At 40.7% G+C, this 22351-nt stretch overlaps 1 protein-coding gene across 2 annotated transcripts in view; it reads right to left on the bottom strand.

Annotated features, from left to right (window-relative positions):
• The window catches only part of LOC136885264 (zinc finger protein OZF), a 199902-nt gene that overhangs the window by 154170 nt on the left and 23381 nt on the right, over positions 1-22351 (bottom strand). For both annotated transcript variants that reach the window (XM_067157746.2, XM_067157748.2), the window contains exon 3: positions 11796-11858. In XM_067157746.2, the coding sequence (XP_067013847.2) occupies positions 11796-11858 (63 nt within the window). The remainder of the gene's footprint in view (positions 1-11795; positions 11859-22351) is intronic.

The following is a 22351-nucleotide window of genomic DNA, read 5'->3' as shown; positions in this document are numbered from 1 at the left end:
GATGATCCATGTACACTACGAACAGCAAAGGTGAAAGATTACAGCCTTGTCTAACCCCTGTAAGTACCCTGAACCCCTCATTCTACTATCAATTCTCACTGAAGCCCAATTGTCAACATAAATGCCTTTGATTTATTTTAATAATCTACCTTTAATTCCATAGTCCCCCAGTATAGCGAACATCTTTTCCCTCGGTACCCTGACATATGCTTTCTCTAGATCTACACAACATAAACACAACTGCCTATTCCTTTCGTAGCATTTTTCAATTACCTGGCGCATACTGAAAATCTGAACCTGACAGCCTCTCTGTGGTCTAAAACCACACTGGTTTTCATCCAACTTCCCCCCAACGACTGATCGCACCCTCCGTTACAAGATGCCAGTGAATACTTTGCCTGGTATACTAATCAGTGGGATACCTCGATAGTTGTTACAATCCTTCCTGTTCCCTTGCTTACAGATAGGTGCAATTACTGCTTTTGTCCAATCTGAAGGTACCTTACCAACACTCCACGCTAATTTTACTACTCTATGAAGCCATTTCATCCCTGCCTTCCCACTATACTTCACCATTTCAGGTCTAATTTCATCTATTCCTGCTGCCTTATGAAAATGGAGTTTATTTATCATCCTTTCCACTTCATTAAGCATAATTTCACCAATATCATTTTCCTCCTCCCCATGAGCTTGCCTGTTCGCAACACCACCAGGATGATTTCCTTTTACATTGAGAAGATGTTCAAAATATTCCCTCCACCTGTCCAGTGATTCCCTGGGATCTATTATGAGTTCACCTGAATTACTCAAAACACTGTTCATTTCCTTTTTCCCTCCCTTCCTAAGATTCTTTATTACTGTCCAGAAATGTTTCCCTGCTGCTTGACCTAGCCTTTCCAGGTTGTTACCAAAATCTTCCCATGACTTCTTTTTGGATTCAACAACTATTTGTTTCGCTCTGTTTCTTTCATCTACGTACAAATCCCTGTCTGCCTCAGCCCTTGTTTGGAGCCATTTCTGATAAGCCTTCTCTTTACGTTTACAAGCTCTCACTTCATCATTCCACCAAGATGTACGCCTTTTCCCATCTTTACACACAGTTGTTCCTCGGCATTCCCTTGCTGTTTCTACTACAGCATCCCTGTATGCCACCCATTCACTTTCTATATCCTGAACCTGCTTACGGTTTACTGTTCGAAACTTCTCACTAATCATATCCATGTACTTCTGTCTAATTTCCTCGTCCTGGAGATTTTCTACCCTTATTCGTTTGCAGACCGATTTCACTTTCTCTACCCTAGGCCTCGAGATACTTAGTTCACTACAGATCAGAGAGTGGTCTGTAACATCGAAAAATCCCCGGAAAACTCATACATTCCTAACAGATTTCCTGAATTCGAAGTCTGTTAAGATATAGTCTATTATGGATCTGGTACCCCTAGCCTCCCATGTGTAGCGGTGAATAGCCTTATGCTTGAAGAATGTATTCGTAACAGCTAAACCCATACTAGCACAGAAGTCCAGCAAACGCTTCCCATTCCCATTAGCTTCCGTATCTTCCCCACATTTACCAATCACCCTTTCGTATCCTTCAGTTCTATTCCCAACTCTCGCATTGAAATCGCCCATTAGCACTATTCTATCCTTGCTGTTGACCCTGACCACGATGTCACTCAATGCTTCATGAAACTTGTCAACTTCATCCTCATCTGCACCCTCACATGGTGAATACACAGACACAATTCTAGCCCTAATTCCTCCAACTGACAAATCTACCCACATTATTCGCTTTTTTACGTGCCTAACAGAAACTATGCTGTGTGCATGGTATTCCTGATAAACAGCCCTACCCCAGACTCTGCCCTTCCCTTTCCAACACCCGTCAAGTACACTTTATAATCTCCTATCTCTTCCTCGTTATCTCCCCTTACTGGAATATCACTTACTCCTAGCACATCCAGATGCATCCTCTTTGCTTACTCAGCCAGTTCTACTTTCTTTCTTCCATAAGCCCCATTAATATTGATAGCTCCCCATCAAATTACATTTCGTTCGCCAAGTTGTTTCCAAGGAGTCCCTCACCTATCGAATGGGAGTGGGACTCCTTTACTCCCATAAGTCCGAGGCCAGGTTAAAACATTCTGAGCTCGGTAAATTCATGAAGCAGGATGCTGCCCTACTTGCACATAGTCCAAGTGAGGATCTCTCCTCTAACGAGTTATGGACCACTGGTGAATTGTACAGTCCTAGCTGCCTGAGCACAAGGAGGGCCATGACTCAGAATATGTCCGAGATGCCCACTCCCATTCCATAGCAACTGGTATCCCGACTCTCAGGACCACTACTAGGCCACTCAGCCGTTGCCCATCGTTCACGAACTACGACGTGACAACAGTAACCCACAACCATGAACCACATGCAGGTTGCAGGTTGCAGGTTGAGAATATTTCAGAGAATTCCGGGAAATGTGGGAGAATGCTCTGAGTGTTTACATGAGCTATTTGTAAGGAGGTAGGGTAAGGCGAAAGAATGTCTTGAATTTGATTAGCGGTACTTAGGGTGGGGACTGGGAGATACAAGTAGTGAACTGCTTGGGACTGTGGGTTAGAGAGGCTGAAACTTGAGGCATTTGTTTCCTGGTTGCTTGTTGCTGCCAACTTGAAATTTAACTGTACATATAGAAGGAAAAACTACACTAGATAAAATTACAAAACTAAAAATTGAAATTAATGATAAAAATGTAGGGTATAGCTACAGTTGAAATTCTGATTAAAGTTCTATACAGCGGTGTTTAGTTTATAGAATGTCGGCTCATGGTTAGCGAATACAATTGAGATCCTCGCGCTTTGACACAGGTATTTTATGAGTTCCCTGCTTAACATAAACTATGTCATCCTTCGACTACACGTTCCGTACACTGAATTTACTTATAGCGTTCTGCAGAAGTCACAGTCTCTCTGGGGTTAGGTGCTCTCTAATTGTTTTGTTTGTAACTTTGAGTTTCCTTTTCTTTACAAACATTGCATTTCTTTTCCGGTACAAAACAAACTTCACAATTATGGGTCTTGGACAGCCATTTTGACCTTTCTCAACCCTATGTGATCAGTCTGTTTCATCCACTGTGAGTTCCACCCCAATTTCACGAGCAGTGTCAATGACAATATTGTCTGTGTTTTCCAATGCAGTTTCTTCCACACCAAACACACGCAAGCACTGTCTTCTTTGATACTGCACTAAACTGTCTGTTTTAATTTGCAGCTCCCTTTTTAATTCCCTTATGGCCAAGTGTAAAACTACTCTCGTATACAAGTGCCACCTGCAAGTGTTCCTTTAGGATGTAAAACCCCTAAGCAAGCAGTCAATGCCCCGATAGTTTTTCAAATTTGTGAAAACATTTTGCAGATGAGAGTTTATGCGCCTATTACATTACTATCTAATGAGCTGCATACTTATCTCAAGTTCGCTTGAATCATGGTCATTTTGTTGCTGTAATTCTTTCCCAGGTATCTTCTACTGCTATCTTTTCTCAAGTTCACTACAATCATGGTCGCTATGCTGTTAAAATTCCTTCCCAGGTATACTGTACCCCGATCTTTTCTCAAGTTCACTACAATCATGGTCGCTATGCTGTTAAAATTCCTTCGCAGGTATACTGTACCCCTATCTTTTCTCAAGTTCACTACAATCATGGTCGCTATGCTGTTAAAATTCCTTCCCAGGGATCCCGTACCCCTATCTTTTCTCAAGTTCACTACAATCATGGTCGCTATGCTGCCGTAATTCCTTTCCAGGTATACTGTACCCCTATCTTTACTCAAGTTCACTACAATCAAGGTCGCTATGCTGTTAAAATTCCTTCCCAGGTATACTGTACCCCTATCTTTTCTCAAGTTCACTACAATCATGGTCGCTATGCTGCCGTAATTCCTTTCCAGGTATACTGTACCCCTATCTTTACTCAAGTTCACTACAATCAAGGTCGCTATGCTGTTAAAATTCCTTCCCAGGTATACTGTACCCATATCTTTTCTCAAGTTCACTACAATCATGGTCGCTATGCTGTTAAAATTCCTTCCCAGGGATCCCATACCCCTATTTTTTCTCAAGTTCACTACAATCATGGTCGCTATGCTGTTAAAATTCCTTCCCAGGGATCCCGTACAACTATCTTTACTCAAGTTCACTACAATCATGGTCGCTATGCTGTTAAAATTCCTTCCCAGGGATCCCGTACAACTATCTTTTCTCAAGTTCACTACAATCATGGTCGCTATGCAGTTAAAATTCCCTCCCAGGTATACTGTACCCCTATCTTTTCTCAAGTTCACTACAATCATGGTCGCTATGCTGCCGTAATTCCTTCCCAGGTATACTCAAGTTCACTACAATCATGGTCGCTATGCTGTTAAAATTCCTTCCCAGGTATACTGTACCCCTATCTTTTCTCAAGTTCACTACAATCATGGTCGCTATGCTGTTAAAATTCCTTCCCAGGTATACTGTACCCCTATCTTTTCTCAAGTTCACTACAATCATGGTCGCTATGCTGTTAAAATTCCTTCCCAGGTATACTGTACCCCTATCTTTTCTCAAGTTCACTACAATCAAGGTTGCTATGCTGTTAAAATTCCTTCCCAGGGATCCCGTACCCCTATCTTTTCTCAAGTTCACTACAATCATGGTCGCTGTGCTGTTAACTGTGGATCAAATAGACATGTGTACACCAAGTGCCCACGTACAGTAATTCTTCTGGACCTGGATAACCTGGCAACAGTAATTCAAGGTGACTAACTGCCGCTCCAAATTTTGTTTATTGTAATTGCATGTTAAATGATGATTCATCTCATTCTAAAGCTGATGTTATGTCTCAGTCTGAACCTTATGTAAATTTTCCATAATCTTGTAGCAATTCTGATATTCCCCTTGTAAGTTACTTTACATATGCCTAGAGGTAAATAATGAACCCGTATGTGCATTGGTAGGTTCAGGAAGTAGCATCACAATGATACATGAGAATTGGTATAATTCCATAAAACTGTTTGTAAGTAACCTCCCCTGAAATCAGAATCTTTAACTTGCCACACTGCTAATTCTAAACCTCTGAATAAAGTAGGATTTCTAAATGTCAAAATCAGAATCCGTGCTTTTACATGGAAAATACCTGTACTAGTTTCCTAAGATATATCTCGTCCATTCATTTTAGGTGCAAATTTTATTGCTCAAACTGGTATGATTTTGGATCTGCAGTTCAATGAAATCCATTCTAAATTTTCCATAAGAATATGTAAGTTGTGTAATCGCTCCCCTATTCTTCCTCATCATGTCAACGCTATTCCTCAAGATACTGGTGAAGCCAAAGTTTTTGATTTTCATAATTTGCTGGATGACCAGGCCAACCAACTCAAGAATCTCTGCGATAAACTTCTAGACATAATTACTGACAAGTTACGGGTAACTGATAACATCCCTGTTCGTTCTCCTCCGTATCACCTGTCTGCACCTAAAATGAAAGCCCTTAAAGCCATTATTTACCAAATGCTTGCTGACGGTGTAATACGTCCCTCCAAATCTGCTTATTCTTCTCCCATGTTTCTTGTCCCTAAACCGCAAGGCAGTTTCCGCCTAGTTGTTGATTATCGGATGTTAAACAGTAACTTGTCTTTCAATCTGTTTCCCACCCTGATCTTCACTCTTGTTTTTCTTTCTTTACTAACACCAAAACTTTTACAACTTAAGATTTGAATCAGACACATTATCAGATCCCTCTTGCTGAGGAATCCAAGCACCTCACTGCTTTTGGACTGATTGGAACCTCTATGAATCTGAAAGACTTCCATTCATAATGAGTCCTGGAACAGCTGTCCTTACTCGTCTACTTGATAATATTCTATCAGACGTTAAATTCAAGTTTGTTTACAAATACCATGTTGATTTGGTCATTTTCAGTGAAACATTTGAAGAGCACCTTATTCATCTCAATAAAGTACTTGAAAGACTGCATAAAACAGGCCTAACCCTTAAGGCTAGCAAAGGTTACTTTCGTCAAACCAAACTGTCATTCTTGGGGCAAATTGTGTCAGAGAAATTTGTCTCCTTTGATCAATCTCGTACTTCCCTCATCCAAAATTTCCCCCGCTTAAGATGCCAAAGCTGTTGCCAGATTCATTGGAATGGTCAATACCCTTTGTAAATTCATCCCTAATTTTGCTGAAAGAGCAGCTCCGTGAAACACCTTAAGAAAGGATGCCAAATTTATGTGCGGAGATGCCCAAATTGAAACCTTTTATGATTTGAAATCTGCCTTGTGTAACGCTCCTGTTCTGGTGATGCCAGATTTTTTTAAACATTTCATTCTTCAAACAGATGCCTCTTCGACAGGTATATCTGGTGTTCTTCTTCAGGAATTTGCTGGTGGACACCGTGCCATTTCTTGTGCTGCACAGTGCTGAGCAGAACTATACTCTTTATGAATTAAAGGCTTTAGCTGATGTTTTTTCTTTAGAATGGTACAGAATGTATCTTGAACATCTTCCTTTCGATCTTGAAACTAATAATCAGGCACCGAGTTGGGTATTGGCTAAACCAAGACGTACCGGTCATCTAGCCTCAGTAGAATGTTCTATCCCGGGAGTTATGATTCTCAATCAGAGTTATCAGACCCCTCTGCTAACCAAGTTTTGAGCTTTGTGAATGTAATTTTAACTAACTCGCCTTTTCTTTTCAAAGATATTTCCAAACATCATGAATATGATCCTGAATTGAAGGCTATTATTGACAGGATTAAATCTGGTGAACGTAATCTTTCATTCTTAAGAATGGTGTTCTATGTTGTCCTGCTTGCGGTAGAAGAGGCCCCAAAATTGTTGTTCCATCTAACTTGGTTACTGCTCTTTTCAAACATTTTCATGAATCCCCAGTTGGTAGTCATCTTGGTGTCTTCAAAACTACAGAGAAAATCCATAAACATTTCATTTGGAAATTCATAGATGGTGAAATCTGTACTCTTGTCAAATCCTGCAAAACTTGTAACATTCATAAACCTGCACCTAATACCCATCTAGGTCTTATCATCATACCATTGCCTACCGCCCATCTCACAAAATTATTGAGGTCATTTTGCAGTTGCTCACAATCTTGTAACTTATTTATTACTCTGTACAGAATAACATCATCTGCGAAAAGCCTTATCCCTGATTGCACTTCTTTACACATATCATTGATATATATATATATATATATATATATATATATATAAGAAAACATAAAGGTCCAAAAATACTGCCTTAAGGAATTCCCCTCTTAATTATTACAGGGACAGATAAAGCTTCACCTACTCTAGCTCTCTGAGTTCTATTTTCTAGAAACAGAGCCACCCATTCAGTCACTCTTTTGTCAAGTCCAATTGCACTCATTTTTGCCAAAAGTCTCCCATGATCTACCCTATCAAATGCCTTAGACAGGTCAATCGCGATATAGTCCAATTGACCTCCTGAATCCAGGATATCTGCTACATCTTGCTGGAAACCTACAAGTTGGGCTTCAGTGGAATAACATTTCCTAAACCCTAATTGCCTTCTATCAAACCAGTTATTAATTTTACAAACATGTCTTATATAATCAGAAAGAATGCTTTCCCAAAGCTTACATACAATGCAGGTCAAACTAACTGGCCTGTAACTTTCAGCTTTATGTCTATCACACTTTCCTTTGCTACTATAGCAACTCTCCACTGATTTGGTAAAGTTCCTTCATGCAAACAATAATCAAACAAGTACTTCAGATTTGGTACTATATCCCAACCCATTGTCTTTAGTATATCCCCCGAAACCTTATCAATTCAAGCTCCTTTTCTAGTTTTCAACTCTTGTATCTTACTGTAAACGTCATTGCTGTCATAGGTAAATTTCAATACTTTTTTAGTATTAGTCATCTTCTCTATCTGGACATTATCTTTGTAACCAACAATCTTTACATACTTCTGACTGAATACTCCTGCCTTTTGAAGATCCTCGCATACACAGTCCCCTTGCTCATTAATGATTCCTGGAATGTCCTTCTTGGAACCTGTTTCTGCCTTAAAGTACCTATATATACTACCCATTTTTCACTAAAATTTGTATGGCCACCAATTATGCTTGCCATCATGTTATCCTTAGCTGACTTCTTTGCTAGATTCAAATTCCTAGTAAGTTCCTTCAATTTATCCTTACTTCCACAACCATTTCTAACTCTATTTCTTTCCAACCTGCACCTCCTTTTTAGTCCCTTTACTTCCCTGTTATAAGATAGTGCATCTTTACTTTCTTACCACCTTTAAAGGTACAAACCTATTTTCACATTCCTCAACAATTGCTTTAAACCCATCCCAGAGTCTGTTTACATTTTTATTTACCGTTTTCCACCGATCATAATTAATTTTTAAAAACTCCCTCATGCCTGTTTTTATCATCCATATGGTACTGCCTAATTTTAATATCTTCCTTTCTTTCATATTTATTTTTAACTACGACAAAAACAGCTTTGTGATCACTTATACCTTCTATTACTTCGGTTTCTCTATCGAGCTCATCTGGTTTTACCAGCACCACATCCAGATTATTCTTCCCTCTAGTTGGTTCCATCACTTTCTGAATCAGGTGCCCTTCCCATATTAACTTATTTGCCATTTGTTGGTCATGCTTCCTGTCGTTTCGCTGTATCATCATTCACAAAATCTGAATTTGTTGACAGTATGTTTAACTGGCCTGGCTGTTGCTATTACACCATCATTTTGCATTTCCCTACATTCTCCCTGCTTGAGTTTTAACTGTGCAGGTTTCCTAAACTGATCAGGCCAACCCTTTCTACTTACCCTTGTTGTCACACAACTATAGGTGTTATGAGTTGGCAATAATTTAAGTTTTGCAGAACTGAATAAGTTATCCAAGTAAAAGTGATGCCACTTTCCCCATGTCAGGTATAAAACCACCTGCATCCCATGTTTCTTTCTTCCCCCCTTGTAAATCTCACATTTCAGAAGGCAGCCATTTCCACTGTCAGCAATACCCCATGCTTTAATACCCCATTTGGTGGATTTTCTTGGGAGGTACTGTTTCAAGATAAATCCTCCCTTGAAAGCTATCATAGCTTCATCTACTGCGAGTTCCCGGCCAGGTGCATACAAAATTCAGAATTTTTCGGTAAGTTGCAGAGCTAGTGTTGCTTTGTACAGAAATTCATAATGTTCATCTTGTGGTGTTGGCCTGTTTACATGGCTACTTAGATGTAAATATTTCCCAAGTTTTCTAAACCATTTCAGTGTCATTGCCTGCCTTACTAACGGGCACACGTAAAAGTCCCATAGGAACTAATTGTCAATTTCAGGTGGAACAACCAATCCCATATAAATTAGAACTGCTACATATGCCCTTATTTCAACAGCGTTAGTGTCTTAGCAGGTAGTAACAATAGTGGCAGTTCTTCTTTGTAAATATTGGGCATGAATATTTCTCTGCTCTGCTACTAGCTCATAAAATTCCGATCCCATAAATAATTCTAAAAAATATTTTTCTGAACTCCCGGAAGGTAAATCGTGATTTGGAGTGGCATTGTTTTCCCATATTTTCAGTTCATCAAAACGAATATTGTGACTCCAGATATCACTTTCTTTGTAGCCCTGTCCTTGACCTTCACACAATATTTGTTCACACTCATGATTCTCGGAATCATTATCACTACTACATTCAGCATTCAGCATAATGCAATTCTGAACCACAACTAGAAAGCTTGCTATCTCCACTAACTTATAACACATCTTCACTTTTGCATTCTTTCATACCGTTTGACACAACTTCGTGATTAGATGGCATGATATGAACTTGAACAAGAATAATCTCTAACTAAAGACGATGTCTATAAAGTAGGTCTGCTTCTGAAATACACAAGGTCCTGACAGCTTGATGAGTCTAGGAATACAGTGTGGTTTCACAAGACCCTTCAGTATTTCCCTCAATACACTTCCAATGAAAATGAGTGTGATGAATGCTTTTGAGCGATCAGCATGGCAGGCGAGTGATAATACTCTAGCACTCTGAAGCATTAGGGATGGCAAACAGTTACACTTCATTTAATCACAAAACATTTCTCAGGTAAGGAAATCCAAAAATAAACCCACAAACAAAAAATGACTTATATCAAAAAAGGCCGTGAAAGCCTTTTTTGATATTGTATCTCCAATGGGGGAGCATTTTTTAAACGGAGAAATCATTTCTCCTTTAGCAGGTTAGCAAACTTGATTTGCTAACACGGCGAGGCCACACAGTTTGGTCTGCCACTGCTAAGCAGAGTCCTGGAGGGGCGTGCCATTCCAGCTGATGAGTCCAAATGGCACGTCTGGACGAAACTCTGCATAATGCACACAGCCTAACCACCCAAAAGCTGGTTCTATTGCTGTGATTATAAAAAATGACTTGATATTATTGACATAAAATATGTGAATAAAACTTACCTTGCTAAACCTATTATTATTATTATTATTATTATTATTATTATTATTATTATTATTATTATTATTATTATATGACAAAAAATGTACTTTTATACCATTTTCTTCCTTTTCTATGATCTGGTGTTCAAAGGAGCCTAACATCTAGGTCACAGGCACTGCGAGATCTAGATGATAACCAATAATTCTATCAATATCTTTGTCCTTATAAAAGGTTACAGAACATTTTAACAATGTTAGAATGTCTTAAATGTGAAATACACTTAAAAGAATTTGGCCATATTTAACCCTTACCCCTCGTCTGTCAGGAGAGGCCGAAGATTTCCAACGAGGCCCGACAGGACACTGTATTTACCCACTGCCATCTCTTATAAGCTATAAATTTCATTTTTGTTCTGTATTGAAGTGCAATTACAAGAAATAAATTGATAAGAGGGTCCACCTTTTCAATACCATCAAGTAAATATTGTATTGAAAAGGTGGACCCTCTTGTCAATCTATTTCTTATATTATGCCATCTGTGAGCCAATGAAATACACTATTTGAAAGTCGGTCAAAAGTCTGTTATTTAGATGGCAGTGTAGCCGTCAGCTGTGTCCAGTCCACTTATGCACACAAAGGCCCGGGCGATAGTAAACAAACATGGTCACCATGTGCTCTCTTGGTCAGTACTGTTCGATGTCAGATAAAAGCCCAGTATTTACGCACCTCTCCTCCTTCCTTGTACTCTTATGAATATATCTAATAACATTTGATGGTGCCTACCAGTGAACTGGGTTTTGTACTGTAACCACTAATGAAACCAATCGGTATGCAATAAGGATAGTAATAAAACATTTATAAATAATAATTTGTCTTAAATTATACACATTGCTGTTATTTGCTTCAGCGTAGCTTGTTGTAAAGTGCTATCTCTAACATCATGAAAAGCGAATACAGGTCATATAAGATAGAAGTTCACATTTAAAATACGAGTAGCAGAGACAACATGGAGAACTTTACTTGGAGGGGTGAGGATTAGCACAACTGTTATAATCTGCCATCTATAGTGATAATGTGTTCCTCTGTTTCTAAGTATGACTTGATTGCAGTTTATTAGGGAGTTTGTCTGCAACAATTAAAGTGCTCTGATATGCACTTAAATGTCATATCAAAACCGTTTTCTCCAAGGCTAAAAATATGCTAATTTAAGTTTGTAGGAAGAGAACTAGATATCACAGAAACCCCAGCCTTATTCATGAAGTTGGTCAGTTTGGAGAGCTGTGCTGTGGTTATGATTGCTTTTAAAAGAAGCCCAGTTATAGTAACTTACCTCATCACTTATTATATCTGGTTCACACTTGATGAAGGTTGGTTCCTCCATTCTTACTGGAATCTGCAGAAAAGAAAGAAAGTAATTTCACTTCACTCTCTCGAGTACTGTTAGATCCCTTTCAGCCCAAATGGTACAATCTTTTTCAAAAACAAGAATTCCATGTTCGTCTATGCTGGGAAAGAATGACAAATTACATGCAAAAATCAAAACAATTTCACCACGATTTTTACACAAATGTACAGCACATTTGTGTGACCTGCGTCACAACCGTTACATTTTCTTAATTTCTATTTTAACAACCACATAATGCATATTGCTTAAAATCTTCAGTTTTATGTGCAACACACAACTTTACTTTCCTTCATTGGTCTAGTTTGACAAACGATTAAAGATATGAATGTAATTTCCTCTGCATTTCATTCCTAAATGATTAGTGCGTATAAATGTGTACCCACCCTTATTTTTAATATCCACAATTTGCTCCTGATGGTATTCCACAAAGTATCCCATCCTGCACATTGCTTACATTTGAATGATGTTTGTTTGCCCCTCCCAGAAGCTGTCCTATTTTTCACTTCTAAACACAAAGCACACACTTTGGCATGACCAGGTATCTTCACAAGAGAATGAAATAATTTATAGGATTGACAGCCGATGAGTAAACTTCTTTTCCTGCCCATACATTTGAGGGAAGTGAAGTTCCTGATCAGCTGTTGCACCAAGTTGCGCCGGAAGTTAAGCTGTCTCTTTCCATGAGCTGTGAGAGCTGGTCAGTTACAGAACGAAACTGTTCACAACGCACACATTCATCATGAAATAAAAACTAAATTTCCACCATCTTTTAGACGATTGCCCAACCCTGTAGTATTCTCTTTTCCGATTTGGTATCATGAAAATCCAGTAAGGGCAATGAAGGAATAGAAATTGCGTATCCTCGTGTTGTCATAAATTACACAAAACATCGTTCGCAATACCTTTCCAATTAACATTTGGTAAATTGAGATCACCTGCTACAATCACGTTCCTTTCCCACATAGCTGATTATCTTATCAAATAATTCTGAATCAGCATCTGCGCTACCCTTTCCTGGTCTGTAGACTCCAAAAACATCAAGTTGCCTATTATCTTTAGAGATGAGCCTTATCCCTAGAATTTCGTGTTTGTCATCTTTAACTTTTTTGTAGCTTACAAATTCTTCTTTCATGAGAATGAATACTCCACCTCCTAGCATTCCTACACTATCTCTACGATACACCCTCCTGCTCTGTGAGAAAATTTCTGCATCCATTATATCATTTCTCAGCCATGGTTTAACTCCTATTACAATATCTGGTAAGTATATATCTATTAAATTACTTAATTCTATTCCTTTCTTTTCAATACTTCTACAGTTGAGCACTAACAGTTTTATGTCATCCCTAGTTGATTTCCAGTTCCCTGTTTCCTTACTACCACTCCCTAGGCCACCCTATGGTCTATGGTCTATGGTCCATTAATGATCTCTTTCCTGATGTCGCCAATCCAGAAACGATCCGTGCTACTTGGCTAGCGTGATACCAATCATGATCACACTAGTGGTCAGCACAAATGCACCAGCCGGTACTACCTTTAAGCTGGAGGAAAAGGCGAACAAGGAAAACAACTGAAGGAAATACGAGAAAGCAAAGCACCAAAGGTACATAACAATAACTTTTTAACAACAACTGTTCAAATGAATAGAAATAGTTTTTAAAATAGGCTAAGTATATCCATTCCATCTCATTTCACTAACCACCACATTGTTTTTAATTCATTTTAATTCAATTTATATTTACATAGTATTTAAGAAGAACAAGGTACCTGATTACAATAACACTTAGCGAATCACCTAAGCTATGTAAACTGCTGAAGATGTTCTAAAAAAGAACGAAACATGTACTGTGTGTAATTAATTAATTTGCTAAAATGCAAATATAAGTATCAAAAAGGTGGAAGATTTTTATTGTTATAAGTTTTTGCAACCCATTGGAGACGAGAGGAACTAGCCACTGGTGACAACTAATATCCCCCACCCGTTGGTATGGAAGCAACAAGAATTCTAAACCCCAAGCTTTCCATTCTCAGAGAATTACAGTGGCTTCTTCTTGTCACAAGGATCATGAAGGGCATAAAGGTGACGGACGAGTGCGAGGAATTTCAGTGATGGACTCGGCCAGACAGCAATACTGAGCAAGGAGTGCAGTCAGCGAGACAATGCTGTGAGGTGAGTACGGCATGCTACAGTGTCAGTGGAACACTGTGTGTGGACAATCAGGAATAACAGAAAGAAGACTGCCGTGCGCGTGCGATCTCTGTGCCGTATACAGACTTGTGACCCATTGTTGCGCACATGCATAAATTGTGAATAGGGCAGCCGCATAAAATTATTCTGTGAGCCGTATGGTGAACTGCCCCAGGGCTCGTGTGGCAGTTTTAGGAGTGCAAGAAGGACTGTTTCCCAGTACCCTGGATAGATGACACCCAGGACACACTGTCTGGAGCCCAGAAGTCTGGGTGCTGGCACTTCACCTGGAATAATAATAATAATAATAATAATAATAATAATAATAATAATAATAATAATAATAATAATAATAATAATAATAATGCTATTGGCTTTAAGTCCCACCTAAAGCTAAACCCTGCAAAATGCCAGCTGTTCCAGGAGGAGGTGCACTACTTGGTTCACATTGTGTCAACAGAGGGAAACTTTTATGGTTTTTGAGGATGCCAAGGTGCTTGAATTTAGTCCCACAGGATTTCTTTCATGTGCCAATAAATCTACCACCATGAGGCTAATGTATTAACACCTTCAAATACCACTGGACTGTGCCAGGATATAACCTGCCAAGCTGGTGTCAGAAGGCCAGCGCCCCAACCGTCTGAGCCACTCAGCCCGACCACCCAGAAGACAAAGAAGAGACAGTGTTCTCTACCGGCCAAGGGCTGTACAAGTTCATTGTGATGTCCTCAAACCTCTGCAATGCACCGGCACCCTTTGAGCAACCAACTGAGTCTGTACTGAGAGGGTTAACTCACGTCACCTGCCTCGTGTATTTGGAAGACATCATTATCATGGGGCACATGTTCAGGGAGCATATCAAGAACTTGAAGGTGGTGTTCTAGAGACTGAGGGGTTAATCTGAAGCTAAACCCTGGAAAATTCCAGCTGTTCCAGGAGGAGGTGCATTACTTGGTTCACATCATGTCAGAGGGAGAAACCACGGATTGGGAGAAGTTAGAAGCTGCCACGGACTGGCCGGTGTGAATGGACAAGCGAGAGCTCAGGAGTTTTTTCGGCTTTTGCAGGTACTTCTGCAGGTTTATAGCTGGCTATGCAGACATTTCGAAGCCTGTTACATGCCTTCTGCAAACTGAAGGAGCCCCTGTGTACGACACCAGCCCTGGGATACCCCGCGCCTGGGGAGAATTTCATCATGGACACCAACGCCACTGACTTTGGAATTGGTAGGGTGCTGGCACAGGTACAGGATGGCCAGGAGGAGGTGATCGCTCAATTCAGCAAGATGCTGTCAAAGGCTGACAGGAATTACTCATAATGCGTTGGGAATTGTTGGCCATTGTGAACAGCTTGGAGCACTTCCATAAGCATTCCTTCTGTGCACCAACCACTTCAACCTGAAGTGGTTCCTAAATTTCTGAAACCTGGTGGGACAGACAACTTGCCTCCAGGAGTACGAATTCACCACCGAGCACCGACAAGGAAGGAGGCACTGCAATGCTGATGCTCCGTCCAGAAGACAGTGCCCTGAGAATTGTGCACACTGCAAGAAGGTGGAGCGGCAGGCAGGCACCGTGGTCGTCCAGGCGGTGAAGGGCCGCTGACACTGAAGGTTGGGATCAAGCTACTCTTAGAAGGGAGCAGTTGAAGGATGACATCGAACAGATCCTACAGGATGTTGAGTCATGAGAGCAGCCAGAATGGAAGGACATTACTGAATTCAATCCAATCCATAAGGCGTACTACACCCAGTGGTCATCTGTCACAATTGGTGATGGGGTGCTTACTCTACTGACAGGAAGAAACAGATTGCCCAGCTGATAATTCCCAGAAGAAAATAAGTTCTGACTGAGTTATATGTGGGCACCACTGCCGGCCACGAGGGAGTGAATCAGATGATAGACCATGTCCAACAGTGGTATTACTGGGTGCACCTGAGGAACAATGTCGAGGGGACGTGTCAGATGTGCGTGGTGAGCTGAGGCCCACATACCAGGAGTAGGGGCCAGATGATGCAGTACAATATAGGAGCACCTATCGAAAGGATTGCCATCAATATTACCGGGCCATTTCCTGCATCCAACACTGGGAACCATTACCTACTCTTGGCTATGGACCACTTTACCAAGTGGCTCGATGTCTATGCCATCCTTAATTAAGAGGCATTGACAGTAGCCGACGTCTTGGTGAAGAATTTCTGCCAGTCAAGCATTCCGAGAGAACTGCACATTGAACAAGGCAGGAACTGCGAGTTGAGGCTTGATGCAAGAGGTTCTGCAACACTCGGAAGACCCGTATGATGCCTCTCGAACCTCAGTCAGATGGCATGGTGTCGAGGAGTTCCTCAGGTAGGTGGTTTCACTGCAACAGATGGGCTGGGATGAGAGAGTCCAGTTCATCTTGATGCCCTGTCAAGAGTCCACCCATGAGACTAAATGCACGACACCTGCCAACACGGTCTCTGGAAGGGAGTTCCACCCGCCATGCTACCCAATGTTTGGAATGACACTCAACCAGGAGCAGCCAGGGATGGTCCACATGTAGGAGTTGGTACATCAGTTCAATGGCATCAAGGGTTATGAACTTCATGTTGTTGGTCTGTACTGAACTGACCGAGTTCAGTCTTAGTACCATAGCACTCGCTCCACTGTATTATCAGGAGCAGCCAGGGATGGTCCAAATGTAGGAGTTCATAGATCAGTTCAACAACATCAAGAGTTATGAACTTCATGTTGTTGGTCCGTATTGAACTGACTGTGTTCAGTCTTAGTACCATACCACTCGGTCCACTGAATTCTTTCTGAAACACCATGCGTCTCAAGTTGATCTACAATATAGAGCATCTCATTTGTACTTTTATACCCAGACTTTTTAACGTGTTTAGTGTACTTGTATTATACATTGCTCACCTATGTCACTCGTAATATTTCACTTTCATTGCAACATTTTGAGCACCATGGCACTTTGCCTAATTCAACCACACATCATAGTGTTAATTATATATTCATAATGTTCTTACTGCTTAGAAACATGTTTTGGGATTTCGTCAAATATTGTGTATTGTTTAATATGGCTGACGATGACTCCGAGTAGGGTTCAAACTAGTCCCACGTAATGAAAATACATGCATTGTAAATATAACTATGTTTCGAATAGGTGGAAAACTTTTCTGTTTAAAATTTATATATTAACGACTATGCCCAATAACATCTGAGGGTAGCCAGCAACAGGATTAAAGCCCACTACAACATGCTGACAAAATCTGCGGGTTTCCTGGAGGCCGACCGAGTTTGACTGTATCAAAGGGGAAGTCACCAAAGTTCCAGTTGCCATGGGAAGGCCATATACCATCGTCACCAAGATCAACGACGTCATCTCTCTGAGGGAAGATGATAGCTGTGCATCTCGATCGCCTGGAGCCATATCACGATGCAGACAGGACAAGGAGGTAATGTGGCACAGAAGGCCTCCCAACACCACTATGTAATAATGCCTGACTGGAGCAAGTCAGCCTGATTCCAACGGCGGATGAGTCACCAATCGGCTACCAGCTGTGCATGTTGCCCATAATCCGTCACTACAGACAATCTATCGGAGACGAGATGACCTAGATACTGCTGCCAACTTATACCTCACTGGTGTTGAACCGAGAGGTTTCCATCTCCAAAGACTTCCGGCAGCTTCTCCTTGTCTGAAGAATCTGCAAGGGTCAATCTCCCTATAAAAAAAAACGACTGACAAATGGGAGTTCAGTTCAGTGGTGGATTCAGCCAGACAGCGATAATAAGTGAAGAGTGCAATCAATGAGATGGTGCTGTGAGGTGTGTACCGCTGAACTCTGGATCAGCGTGCTACAGTGCCGATGGAGCACTATGTGTGGAAGATGAGGGATAACACAAAGAAGATTGCCATATGTGTTTCTGCAGCTGCATAAAGTTATTCTACGAGGCGTATTGTGAATTGCCTTAGGGATCGAGTGGCAGTTTTAGGAGTGTGTAGCATAGACTGTAAGTGTCAGCCAAAGACGACTTGAGTTTGTGTGACTGAAAATCGAGTAAACTGACAGAGAGTGTTAACTGGTGTAATTATGAACGGTGTGTAAGTACAGTAGTTATAATTGTACCGGGCGGTACACTCCGTGCCGCTAATTCAAACATTGCGCCAGTTGAAACTCGTCTACTGGAGGAAGCTTGTACTTTAACAAGCACTTTAATTCTAAGATTTCTCAGAAGATGTCATTACTATAAATTTTGAAGAGTTCTGAACTGTGTCTTTTTCGATTTATTTTTGTTTTCTCTGTAGTAAGAAGTGTGAACATTCTCTTCTAGATGGCACTACTTAAGAACTACTATTGTGCACCCTAGTGCAAAGTGAAGGAACCTTTTTTTTTTTTTTTTTTTTTTTGAAGAAATTTAGTGTTTAGAAGTTTGTTTTTTATTAAATTTCTTTCAGCTATTGTTTAAGTTGGCAATGTCAATCCTTTCTTTCCGCCAGTTTTGAAATTGACCAATCGCAAATTTCTGTAATTAATTTTCCACCAATCCTGGTTTTCTTCTCCAGTTTTGACATGTAATCTTTTGGCCGTCCAATAAAAGGCTTGTGGGCGGGTGTTATCATTCATGAAAGGTCTCGAATGTTCCGCGAGGATATATAAACTGCTGATTTTCTGGTCTCCTCGCCACTTCAGTAACATCTTTCTTTGTGTGATTATGTAGCAGGGGGCGGGAAGCGCCTCTTTCTTCGGGCAGCAGTTTAACCATCAGGTAATGGCCTTTTAATAACTTCTTTGCTTGCTAGCTCAGCAGTTTAACCCTCGGGGCAGGTTCGAAACTTTTACCATGTAACCTTCCTTTAAAATGTAAAAGACACTTGGTATAAAGTTCTATCTCTTTAACTACAAATTGGGATAGAGAGTGCCTAACCCTCTCGAGCTCCCACTCACTTTGTTTTGAGGTGACTACGTTTTCATAACCGTTTTCCATTTCTTCATAATGTAATAAAGTTTTCCTACCGTGTCACCTCCGTAGTATGGGATTAGCCCTTGCATAAGCGGCCTAGAGCCAAATAGGTTTTTAAAAAAAGGTGTATTAGGAGTGCAAGTTACGCCTCCACTCTAGTTGGTATTTTGGGGCCATGTAATTGTCCTGTTTCTTTATTGAATAGGCCTCAGTAAGTTGGGTATTATTACCCCTGTTCTGGTGTGCCCGTAGGGCAGCTTGAAAGTGGAGTTTGAAGTGGCCTTTGAATCGGCTTGAACTTTGAGAGCGGGTTGCTCTTTCTTAAATGGTATTTTCTGTGTGCCTCAAGCAGGCTTAACTGGGTTATTGGGAGCAAATGCTCCTTGGCATGATTGGGGTTTTCTGCCCCTTTGCTGAACCTTGTGTATAAGTAAAGTTGGGCTCATTGCTCAGGGATTGTGTTTCTGGAACTCGAAGCCCAATATACATTAATAAACTGTAATTGTACATTCATATTTTGTTGCTATAAAACCGAGTTCCTGTTGTACTTGTTATTTCTTGATCTTGAAAAGAAAATATAACCTTGTTGAATTTTAAATTAACTTTAATTTCGTAAGTTGAGACCTGTTCATCCCAGCACCTTCTTTCACCTCTAACTACCACAGAGAACTCTGTAACAAGTGGTAGCAGAGCGTGGTTGAATGGGTCTCAATTTAGCCCCTTTTGACGGCTAAACATTGCTTTGTTTCGAACTCTAACAATTTTCTCTGTTGCTGGAATTTTTTTTATTTTTCCTTTGTCAAAATTGTTCTGTCATCATGTCCGGCCCTCGCGAGATTCTTCATCCTTTCTATTTGCGTAAAGAGGAATTAATTTACGAACTATCTCTCAGAAACGTTCAATCTGGAGGCACGGTTGCAGTCGACTCCAACAAGCTAAAAGATTCCCTTGATTTGCCTATTACCATCCCAACTTTGGGAGAGAAAGAGATTGACGACGCTCTCTCCACGATCAATAATAATACTACTGAGCTAGCATCTGTAGTTAGTTTTTTTGAAGTAAGTGATCCATCTCCTAATCAACTCAAAAGTGTACAGGCTAGGTTGTACCACTTTTATAATAGGGTGTGTGATCTATTGTCTCTGAAGTTAAATGACCTTCAGGGTAAGGAAGCTAGCGCCCTTGCCGAAAACTTGTCCCAAATGTCTAGTAAAGTTAGTCAGTTGTTATCGGGATCTGCCATCCCTAAAGTCGACCAACCTATGGTAGTAAATATTGTCGGTGGGGAGGATTCCTCGAAAGAGGAAGGAAGTAGTACTGAGGCGACAACCCAACGTACATCTGCCCCATCAGAAAATATGTCAGATCGTCGCAAGTCCATTCCACCCTTTGTGTTAAATAATGCTCCTTCCGAATCAGCTTCTCCGCCACTTAGGCCCCTTCCTACTACGTCTCCGGGTTTCAGCAGTTTGCCCCATCCATTACCTATGTTGCTTAGAGGTATCTCTAAGTTTTCGTTTAACTCTACCAGTGACGTAATTGCATTTTTACGGTTTTTAGTTGAGTTTCAGGACCATGCTCTTGTTTTTCCTCTTTCTAGTGTCAAATTTTGCAGATAATTTATCCCTATGCAATTGGTGTTCTCTCCGACAAGATAGTTAGGGCAGTTGCTGAGCAGTCATCCATAGAAGACTTCCATGCCGATCTGTTAGCCAATTTTATTCCAGCTTGAGCTAGGTCATCTCTAATTCAGAAGTATTATTATAGAGTGCAGCGACTTGATGAAAACCTGGCAGATTTCATACAAGACATCAAATTCTATACTAGGGTATTTGCCCTTCACTTTCCCGAAGATCAAATTGTTCAGGCCATAGTGGAAGGTATTTCTCCATCATATTGCTCATACTTGTGTTTTGCGTCGCGTCCGCAAACTTTCGCTGAGTGAGAGGCTATGGCTGTCTCAGCCGAAGGAGTCAGATACGCCGATACCTTGCGTGTAGCGAAAGATCCCCCTCCATCCTCTGGTAGTTTTCGGCCTCCACCTCGCCGACCCATCACACCCCGTAAATGTTACGCTTGCGGGTCGCCTGACCATCTTCGCAATAAATGTCCACTGATCAAATCTAGTAGGACAAATAATTGAGCAAGTTTATCCCAGGGTTGTTTTAAATGCGGTGCGTTCTCCCATATTGCCAAGAACTGCCCTAATGCTAACAGCACCCCCTCCTGCTCAGCTTCGGGTGCAACCTCCAACAAAAATCAAAAGTGACTAGTGGCTTCGGCTGAGTCGGCAAACCCTTCTTCTCGAGGCTCAGCCCCAAGCAATCATGTCGAAATTTCAGGGAAAAGTCTGTCTTCAAATTTATCCTTTGAAGGTCCCAAAGAATGTCTTAGGATTGCGGCGGATACCCCCAAACCTGTGCCTTTTCTCAAAATTGAGTTAAATAATGAACCTGTAACAGCTTTACTAGATTCAGGCAGTGTGTGTTTTATTATTTCAGCTGAATGGTATTCCAAATTGAAAACAGTTTGTAAACTTCCTGACTATTGCTCATCTTCAGTTCAATATGTTTCGGCTAATTCTTCTCCATTAGAAATTTTAGGTCTTTTATATGCCAAAATTTGGATTTCTAAATTTACTTGGAAAGTTAAACTGTTGGTGGCCAAGCACTTGTCTTGCCCCATTATATTGGGAGCCGACTTCATGTCCCATACTGGTCTAGTGCTCGATCTTCAAAGTAAGTCGTGCACATTCAAATTCGCTTCTAATTGTAAAATCTCCTTATTGAAATGTAATTCTGTGTCGTGTTCATCTGTTTCGCCTACCCAGGATGAGATGATGTTAGATCTTAGACATCTACCTGAGGAACAGGCTGATAGTATTCATAAGCTGTGTCAGTCGTTTCCAGAGGTGTTCTCAGATACTCTTGGTGTTACTGACCTTATTGAATACAAAATTGAGATCACGGATTCGATTCCTGTCCGTTTTCCACCTTATAGGCTATGTCCACCTAAAATGAAGGCGCTGAAAGAAATCATTGATCAGATGCTAAAAGATGGGATTATTCGGCCATCTAAGTCGGCGTATTCTTCGCCTATTTTCCTAGTCCGAAACCCCAAGGTGGCTTCAGGCCTGTCATTGATTATAGGGCTCTCAATCGGAAGGTGGTGTTACAATCTGTGCCCCTTCCTGACCTTCATTCTTGTTTTTCATGGTTTCGTAAAGCTAAGTTCTTTACCATCTTGGATCTGAATCAGACCTATAATCAAATTCCTCTGGCTGAAGAATCTAAACATCTTACAGCGTTTGCCACGGATTGGAATTTGTATGAATA

The sequence above is a fragment of the Anabrus simplex genome, chromosome 14 (assembly GCF_040414725.1).
Source record: "Anabrus simplex isolate iqAnaSimp1 chromosome 14, ASM4041472v1, whole genome shotgun sequence".
NCBI lineage: Eukaryota > Metazoa > Arthropoda > Insecta > Orthoptera > Tettigoniidae > Anabrus > Anabrus simplex.
This window is presented reverse-complemented; position numbering and strand designations above follow the sequence as displayed.